The sequence below is a fragment of the Falco naumanni genome, chromosome 13, assembly GCF_017639655.2.
Source record: "Falco naumanni isolate bFalNau1 chromosome 13, bFalNau1.pat, whole genome shotgun sequence".
Lineage (NCBI taxonomy): Eukaryota > Metazoa > Chordata > Aves > Falconiformes > Falconidae > Falco > Falco naumanni.
Genome location: NC_054066.1, coordinates 15,251,577 through 15,261,257, shown reverse-complemented (window position 1 = coordinate 15,261,257; position 9,681 = coordinate 15,251,577). Strand labels below are relative to the sequence as shown.

Below are 9,681 nucleotides of genomic sequence, written 5' to 3'. Positions count from 1 at the left end.
GCCTGTGCAGCACCCGCAGCGACTCGGTGCCGCAAACCCTGTCCCTGTCCCTGGCAAGCGGGCAGCCGGGGCGGTGATGACAGCGTGCCCCGCTCGCCGGGCGCGCTCGGTGCCGCTGCGCAGCGGGGCCTTGCGCATGCGCGCCGGGCTCCCGCTGCGGCGGCTGGGCCCGGGCCGGCGGGCGCGCCCCCTGGCGGGGCGGGGGTGGCAGGCGGGCGGGCGGGCGCGGCGGGGCCGGTGGCGACATGCGGGCCCGGCGGCTGTGGGCGCTGCTGGCCGCGCTGCGGGCGGGCTGGTGCCTGCTGCCGCAGGCCGGCTACCTGCACCCCGACGAGTTCTTCCAGTCACCCGAGGTGATGGCAGGTAAGGCGGCGGGCGGGGGCCCGGCCGCGACCCCCGAGCGGGCAGCGGCGGGAGGGCGAGGGGCCCGGTCCCGGCCGGTGCGGTTCGCCTGCGGCATGGCGGGGGGGGACCCCGGGGCGCAGGGCTGCGCTGCCCGCGGCGGGGGCCGAGCGGTGCCGGGCCGCCTCCCCGCGGTGCCGCGGCTGTGCAGGCGGGTACCCCGCGGCGGGCGATCCTGCTCCGCGCGCAGCGAGTGGCGCCGGGACACAGCCGCCCTCACAGGCTGGTTTTGCTTTTTCCCACACCCCGCCCCCCCCCCCCCCCCCCTTTTTTTTTTTATTTTTTTTCCTTTGAAGCGTTGGAAAAATCAACGGTATGCTCCTAAAAATTTCAAAAGTGGACACCGGTCTCAAAAGTTTAGGGACTGCTCTGCATCGTGATGCCTCTTGGCACTATGCTGTATCCTTAACGCTGAATTACTGAATAAAATAGATTACGTATGTATGTATTTTTTTCTTTTTGTTTTCCCTTATAGGAGATATTTTAAACCTACAGGTCTATTATCCTTGGGAGTTCCTTTCCAGCTCTCCTTGCAGAACAGTTGTTTTCCCATTAATGACATCTGGAGTTACCTACTGGGTGATCAAGTCTTTGCAGCAGCTGGACATATGTTCAAGTTGCATCACCAGCTACACCCTTCTTGTATCACCTCGCTTTCTCTTTACCATCTTTTCTTTCATACTTGACTACAGTGTTTATCAATTAGCTCCTCTCTGGGAAGCAGATCCGTGGAAAGCTCTGGTACTTCTTGCTGGATCGTATGTCACACTGGTATTTTATACAAGAACGTTTACCAACGCGCTTGAAGGACTTCTCTTTGCTCTTCTCATGGTATTGGTTTCCTCAAGGAAGGCTGATGGCAGCTTGGCAGAGCCAACAAGCAGCCCTCTCATAGGTGTTATAACAACTGCTGGGTTTTTCAATAGGCCAACCTTTCTGGCATTTGCTCTAATGCCCCTGCTTTACTGGGCAGGTTTAATTGTTGATTCTCAAAAGAGCATTAAAACTGTCATAAACCACTTCTTGAAGCTTGTCCTATGTGCATGTTTTACTGCCATTGTTTTCATAACAGCCGACACCTTCTATTTTACCTCCATGGGCTTAAACAACCTCTACAGCATTAAAAAGAGCAGCCTATTTGATGTAATAGGTCATTTAAATGAGAAAATGATAGTAACTCCTTTCAATTTTCTCAGCTACAATCTTAATCCCCGTAATCTTGCACTGCACGGGAGTCACCCACGGGTTACACACGTTACAGTCAACGGAATAATGCTCTTTGGGATCTTACATATTCTGGCCATTGTTGCTGGTTTTAAAATGTTAAAGAAATATATCCATCAATTAATACGGGTCAGAACTTATTACCATGGGTCATCTGGGCTATTGGTGCATTCTGAGGGCAGTCCAACATTACTGCTGTTTTATTTTGTTCCTTTGGCATTTCTCTCCCTCTTCAGTCACCAAGAACCTCGTTTTCTCATTCCCCTCATCTTGCCATTAGTCCTGTTCAGTGCATCACAGAACAGAGCTATGAAGTGGAAACATGTCATTATTATTTTCAATATTCTTGGGGCTTTGCTGTTTGGGTGCTTACACCAGGGAGGACTGATACCATGTTTGTTTCACTTGGAGAGACTCATTCATTCTCCAGAGTCCTCAAACCATCCAGGACACTATACTCTACTCTTTGCTCACACCTACATGCCTCCTAGGTCTCTGCTTAATATCAAGAAGAGAAACACGCATATAGAAGTAATTGATATGGCTGGGTCTGAAGAAGAAACCCTCTGCCAGACACTAGAGCAGCGAGCAAACCATTTTACCTGCAATGACTGTCATGTTTTTGTTATAATCCCCGGTACAGTCAGAGCCACAATTACGAAATGTGGCGTCTCGTTCAAGAATGAGACTTTGATTTTTCCACACTTATCAATGGAAGACCCACCACAAATACCCTTCCTATTCAGCGGGAATTGGAGAAGTCAGTTGGGACTATACATCCTACAGCTAGACAGAAGGCAGCAGAGCCTTTAGATTTTGGGAGAACAGGGTTTTCATTTCTCAGTTCACTTGTGTGCTGCCCAAAGGTGCTGTGAGACCTTCCTCTTCACAGATCCACCTTCAGCACAAGTAGTGGCACTGGGAGCTCCCCCTGAGTCTCTATTCCCTTTCTTCGTGCTCTTACACTCACAAGTATAGGCAGTTCTGAACGGAACCTCCTTATAATTTGAGTTATTCAGCCCCTGTGGTGTTTCTGTGACCTTGTGTAATTTTCCTAATGAGGAAGGATAAAATTGGAGCACACCAAAACTGTGATTCAAGCTTAGCTCTTTCCATGTGAGATTTATTTTCGAAAGTTCTTATAATCTCTGACAGAGGATTTATGGATTGTGTGGTTTTTACTGATAATAGGCATTAACTCAGCAGCTGGAGAGAGGTTACAGGACTAGACAAAAGCTGGTTTGACTCAATAAGATTTTATTTTTATGCTCTTAGAAATTCAGAGCCTCCTCTCAGTCATTAGAGAAGATTGCAGTCACCATATAGGCACCAGCACTGTAATACTGTCTTGGGTGGTTCTGTCTTGAAAAATCCTCAGTGTTGATCAGACAGAACATAGAACATGCTTCAGCTTTAAGTACTTGTGCTAAATCCTACAATCCCACATTTGCCTCTTTAGCGTTACTTGCCACAGTTCCATTGCTGTAGACGTGCTACATACATATTATATACAACAGCTTCAGAATGCTGCGCTTTGATGGCATTAAACCTGTCTGTTGTTTAGCTACTGCAAATGGGGCAGTCCTTCCCTCATGCACTCCTGCTGCACATCTCACAGCTTTCATTGCTCTGTCACGGCTCTAACACGGACAGCGGTGCACAGCAGCCACCCCCAGGTGAGCTGGTTCAAGGAGCTGCGCAGACAGAAAACAGGTAATGGGAGGGATTTGATCCTTTGTACGTGTTTGACCAGCTGGATTTCTGAGCTGGCTTACTGCAGGGTTAGATTCACCCTACCAGCGCTGCTGCAGGGGAGTGTGTGAGGATCTGCGGGAGAGGCTGCATCCCCTGCGCCACCCCTCCCTTTCAGTAACCGCTCCCCATTAAACCAGCTTAGTGAGAACGACAGATCACATCTGGCTCTCTACTGGACAGCAGTCTGATTTTTAAAGCAGGCTACAAATAACTCTTGAGCTTCAGCTAAAGATGACATAAATGCTTAACAGTGTTGCAGAAATAACCATTTCTGGTTTTGCCTGCATGAACTCCTGCAACCAAAACATCCTGACATGGATGAAGAGATTAATTGGGCACATGCATTGTAGGTCAAACCTCTCTCCATGAAACTAATCTGACACTTGAATTTTCTCTGCTCACAAAGGCAGTAATGCTTTTTGCAGTTCTTCACCCACACAGCTTTACATAAGGTCTTATGAGCCAGGTTTTTAACAAAGACAAGAATAATGTAGGTTGATGCTAGGCTCTAAAAGGAAGCTAGGCAAAATCCCTGTGTGAAGGATTTGCCTGTATCTTCCAAACTATACATATGATCTAGATTTTTAAGGAACATAGCTCTTGCACTCTTGTAAAGCATTTTGTGTTGTCTCCCCCACACGTTCATCCCACACCCTTCATCCCTCATTGACAGTCTGTAAATTAAAGGTGCATGTTCTGGGGGGAGGTAGGGGGAGAAGGGGGTACATGTAAGTTTCTACTGATGACTCATGAAGTAGTGGACATAGTTATGAAAGCATCATGGTACCAAATATATCTTCCAAGTTCATTTCCTTTTTTTTCCTCTTACATTGGGATGACAGCCACATGCCACTGCTTGTACTCCATGTCCTGCTTACTGTTTTCAGCTTTCTTGAACGGTTTAAGTTTTGACAATTCTTTTCATAAAACTTACGATCTCTGGCAATCTCAGTGAGGTAGATACTGAAACTCTTCAGGGACGTGATGGAGCACCATTCCCACAGCACGACGACTTCTCTACTGCTGCACAGGTAACCTGTGACAGAGCCAGGAAGAGAACCTGGACTACGAATACTCAGACTGAAAATACACTGCTTTTGTCTCACCAGCTAGCCCTTCATCATTTACACCGTAGCTGGGCTTTTTTCCATCCGTGCACACCGAAGTCTTTGTTGGTAGGGGGTTTAACTTTACCAGCAATGCTGGAAATTGCATCTCAGGTAATTTGCAAGGTTCTTTTCATCTGGGGTGACACAAAGAATGGAAATCATCTTCCCCAGTTAACTAAGCATCTAGTCACATGGACTAAATAGTGAAACGTGCTATGAAGGAAGGTTAACTTCTATAGTGTTGTATATGTTGTTAGATACAGCAATTTATGTAAACCAGCCAGTGCATCACATATGGTGGACATCTCTCTCCATATTTTTATTTAGGATGGCACTATTTGTCATTTCCCCCCCACCCCAAACCCTTCTTGCTACCATAGACTTCAGGTGTGCTTTCAGGATAGCTACTGAATCTCTTTTGCCTACCTGTAAAATGGGCGATTATCCCATCCATCACCATCATCATCAACCTTTAAAGCTCTCTTTGTATCAAAACTGTATCACATCTAGAATATTACTGTTATATAGACAGAAATTGTTAAAGGAACTCCAGTGAGAAATCTGGTTTTATTTCAAGTTTCTTATCAAACACTTAAAGCGACAATCTTGACCGTTTTCTGGATGATGTTTAATGTGAGTCTGCCTTCTGCCTGTTACCGAGTGTTGTGGAAAGTGTTGGAAAGTGTAAACCGACTTTGAAATGAAAAGCCGTCATACCGATAAGCAGAGCGTTTCACGTTTTCATGCCTGGACTGGGGAACGACCCGCACACGCCGTGGAAGGGCAGCCCACGCCGGCGACCCTTCGTGTCCCCTTGTGCCGTCCGGGGTAACGCCGGCTCCTCCGCGGCTGGCGCGGCTCGGCAGAGGCTGCCAGGGCCCGGTCCGTCGCCGAGGCCCTGGGGCCCGTTCACCCGCCGGCTCCGGCGCACTCGTCCTGCCGCGCCCGGCGCAGGGTCGCGGGTGCCTTCTCTCCGCCAGCGGGATCCCACGACGGCTGCGGCCCCGCAGCTGCTTCCGGCTCGGCGCGGCGGTCAGGGCGCTGCTCCGGGGCGGTCGCCTCGGCCCGGCCCCCGCCCGGGCGGCCGCGGCCAGCCCTGCGCCCGGGCGCCGTCCTTGAGTTCCCCGAGGAAGGCGTCGCGCAGACGGAGCAGGCGGGGGCCCAGGCCCCGCGCCGCCTGACGGGCGCTGAGCTGCCCGCGGGTGATGGCGGCGGCGGTGAGGCGGGCGGCGGCGCGGATGGGCCGCGACTCGGAGAGCTTCTCCACCAGCCGCGGGCTGCTGAGGAGCGCGAACAGCACGCGCCGCAGCACCATCCTCTGCGAGCTCTCGCGAGAGCCGCTACCGCCCCCCGCCGCCTCTCGCGAGAGCCGGGCCCGCCTCGCTATTGGCTGCTCGCCGGGCGGCCGCAGGTCGCGTGCGCGGGGCCGCCGCGGGGCGGGAGCTCGCTGAGGCGCGGTCGCCTGGTCTCCGCCGGTACCGGGAGCGGCGCTTCTGAGCGAGCGGGGTACCGCCGCTGCTGCCGGGGGCCGCGCGGTCCGCCAGGCCCGGGCCCAGGTGCGGGCCTGCCGTGGAGTAACGATGTCGTCGCGGCTCAGGGGACGCGCTACGACCGGGATCAGCTGCTGCCGCCCGTAGGGAGCCTCACCTGCACCGCGGAGGAGCAGATCCACGAGCTCTTCGGCAAGAGTGGCGGCATCGGGAAGGCCATGGTGGTGCTGGAAAAAGCGAAGAAAACCGTCTGCAGCTTCTGCTCCGGGGAGTATCCTTCTGTAGATAGATAGTATCTATCTATGCGGGCCGGGCCTGCTGCCCTGGGCCACCGCAGCTGGGTAGGGCGAGCCGGGCCCCGCTGGAGCCGCGGCGGGCAGGAACGGGCAGGGCCGGGCAGGGCGTGGGTGAACAGGAGCGGAGGCTCTGAGTCCCGGAAAAATTATCCGAGGATAAATTTATTCGGTTGCTAAAGTGCTTGTGGGAGGCCTGGGCGAGGGAGGGTAGCACCAGGCTAACGGTTGGACTCGATGTTCTTGAAGGTTTTTTCCAGCCTAAATGACTCTATGATTCTAATATACGCTAATATAAGCCAGTCACTTTCAAGATAGTTGGTCTCTACAGTAAAAGCGTATTCTCAGTGCCCAGGTAAAGAGGTGTTTCTTTTCGTGAAAGCATAGCTATAAAGTTTCTGTTGGCATCTTGCATCCCTGTCATGTGTTGACGTCATTACATGCAAGTCTGCTTGAAGATCTTTCTGTTACTGGTTCCAGCGAACTCGCTGAAATGGTGAAAGCTTGCAACGTGAACAGACTATGTGTGGGGCTGTCATTCGTTCTTCAGTGCCACAGCTTTATGGTTTTAGGGGTGATTGTGGCCAAAGAACTTGATCCAATATAAATGCGTTTTTAATATGCTTGAATTGCTGCACATTACTCTGTTTCCCAAGCTGTTTTCTCAGCCCATATAGCTTCAGAAAAGCAGTCGCTTTTAAAAGTAAAAGGAGCCCAATTCAGGCAAATACTTGGCTTAGTAGCCTGTTGTTTTTAGTAGCCTGTTGTTCTTTCTTTCATGTGTTCAAAGTAGAAGCCTGGTTTTTTTTCATTAACCTATTTCTAAGGTATCATGCAGGAGGAAATACTGAAAATGCAATGCATCAGTGGAACCAGAGCTGATGATAGGATCATAAGGGTGGACTGGGATGCAGGATTTAAGGGGGCTAGACATTGAAGATCAGGGGGCCAGGCAGGTTGTTGTACAGTCTAGTTTTCAAGGGACTAGTGACTTGCCAGATTATAGCTTTTTGAAGGAAGACACTCGGAACAACTTCAGAAATAGCAACTTGGGTATTATTTTTTAAGATAGCACTATACATTAGTCTTTAAGTTGTCTTGTCAGTGATGATGTCATTATCCCTTGAGAATAAATGACTTTTTCATAGATTTCACTGAAAGTACTTTCAGGAAGTTCTTGGCTGTTTTGCGAGATAATATATAATTTATATATATTATATATATATAAAATTAAAAATAAGTCTAGAAAATTTGAGGCTGTGAAGAACGTAAAAGGACAGTGCTTAGCTTGCCTAAAGTTGAGCAAGTAGCAGGTGCTTCTACTGCTGAAGTGTGAGGCTAGCCATCGTCGCTTCTGCTGTCTTGATTAAAGAGTCCCCCTGGGTGTTATTAGGAAGGAAGTTAGTTTATGCTGTATTCTGGGTTTCTGCATGATGCACTTTGCCTTCTGTTTTGTCAGTCAACTCCTTGTGGCCACTTACATGGGGTTAACTCAGTTTGACTATGTTCTGATGGTGTGATAGTTTTTAAGAAATTATTTTTCTCTGTCTTTACTGGACTTCCCTCTTTTTCCTCCTTTGTAAGGTCCAAGATGAATATCGGCAAGACTGTGATGCTGGAAGGTATAGCTATGGTAAAACTGTTCAATGCCAGTGAATAGTGACTCATCAGCCTTACAGGAGAACCAGATCTAGATTGTGAATGTCACTAGGCACAAAGGTCTGTTGCACACAAATTCACGTAGCTAGAAATTCACAGAAACTACTATCCATGTTCCTGTGACCACATACTGTGTTCAGTATCTCTTCCATTTAATACCAGGATTTAAAGCATTGCAGAGTACATTAGTACAGAGGACCTGGGAGCAAGGTTTTAAGGACTAGTATCCTGAGGCTTTCGTCTCTAAATGCTGCTGTAACTACTAAAAGGAACAAAGGTTTAATGGTATGGTGCTTTTTTTCACTGGCAAAACTTGATTATTCTGTCACTGGGTTTTGTTTACATTGGATTCACAGGGTGAAGAGCAGCAATAAAGGAGGATTGGGGTGTGTTGCAGAGATGAAAGAAAAAGGCAAAAGGCTGTAAAGGAAGTGGAATTTCTGGGGAAATTTTCCACTTTCTAGGAAAGACTGAAAGTTGCAGGTTTTCTGGAGTTACTGGATTAGCATCCTTCTACACTGATGTTGTTCCTCGCGCACCTGCATGAATGGCCAAAATAAAACAAGTCGGAGTGATAAGCCCAGGAGTCATAAAGTGGGAAACAAGCTTAGCAGAGAGCAGAAAACAGACCCTTGCAGTGTTCTACAAAGTGTAATGTGATTGCACAACATTGCGTGATTCAGAATTGTTTTGCTTTGTGCAATAACAGAGAACAGCAAGTGTAAGAATTGCAGTAGCAGTTATTTTCACAGTTGGAGTAGCAGTATTTTGCTCCTGTCTGGTAGCTCTCTACAGCCTTAATATTTGAGGAAAAAATTCTTTCCTGTATCTACAAGAGTGGCGTGAAACCAGTTGTACAGTTACCCCCCAAAATGGGATGTCTGAGGAACTGTGGGTATAATGAGAAAGTTTGTTCTCAGAATAGATTTTCTGTTTGAAAAACTTTTTCAGACAAAGGAAAAAATAAAAATATGACTTTTGGGAGGAGCCTTACTTTCTACCGAGCATGTGGTAAGAATACTAAAAGAATTGCAGGACTCTATAGATTCCCCACCATCCCTGGATCCTATTAATCCTGCTGGTTTATGTGATGGGATTTTGATATACTGTACACATAGGAATAAAAGTGGTTAGTGATCCCAAGATATATGTGAAATTGACCTGCTGAAATTTAAAAGGGACCATGACAGTGCTTTGGATTTTATTGGGGTTTTTTTATATGGACTTGTGAATTCTTTGGAAGTGGCAGTGCATAAAGTTTTGTCCAAATACCTTGTGGTCAATGAATCCTTAAAATCTTTAAAATATCAGGTATATAAAAGTTGGATCTTTACTCACTGAAGATAGTGTTGGAAATCTTACTGTGTTTCTTGTGTACAGTTAGTCACAACTATTACTGTAAATTGCAAATACAGTGAAGTAGAACAACTGCAATGAGACTTAATTAGGAAGTGAGGGTTTGGATGTGGGTTTTTTTTTTGGCACATACAGTTAAACTAGATTTTCAGGATCACTTGGTGCTGATCTGCAAACAAGACTTTGAACAAAGTTACCTTTTTCTTCATAGTACATTTAATTATGAGTCTACAGCCTGTAATTTCTCTAGGAAACCTCTGAAGTTTATATTTCATTGTAAGAATTTTGTATGAAGAATTATGTTACTCTTAAGCCACTTTCAAATAAAGCTGCAACATTAAAATGGTCTCTTTTGTTTTGTTTTTTAAACGGAATCGGTGAGAGAAAGGAGCT

General features: G+C 47.8%; 1 protein-coding gene and 1 long non-coding RNA gene across 3 annotated transcripts; both read left to right on the top strand.

The window, feature by feature from the left end:
* The first annotated feature begins 228 nt into the window (after nt 1-228).
* On the top strand, nt 229-5,517 carry PIGZ (phosphatidylinositol glycan anchor biosynthesis class Z). 2 transcript variants are annotated; one of them, XM_040613760.1, is made up of 2 exons: nt 229-363; nt 878-5,517. In XM_040613760.1, the coding sequence occupies exons 1-2, from the start codon at nt 246-248 to the stop codon at nt 2,437-2,439; spliced, it is 1,680 nt and encodes a 559-aa protein (XP_040469694.1). In that variant the 5' UTR covers nt 229-245; the 3' UTR covers nt 2,440-5,517. The 2 variants fall into 2 exon arrangements, with proteins under 2 accessions (XP_040469694.1, XP_040469695.1); XM_040613761.1 differs by having other exon boundaries at nt 254-363; nt 898-5,517.
* A 642-nt stretch (nt 5,518-6,159) lies between these two features.
* Nucleotides 6,160-9,631, top strand: LOC121097032. Its single transcript, XR_005830748.1, has 2 exons — nt 6,160-6,251; nt 9,244-9,631. It is a non-coding gene; the product is annotated as an uncharacterized LOC121097032 (long non-coding RNA).
* The last annotated feature ends 50 nt before the right edge of the window (nt 9,632-9,681 follow it).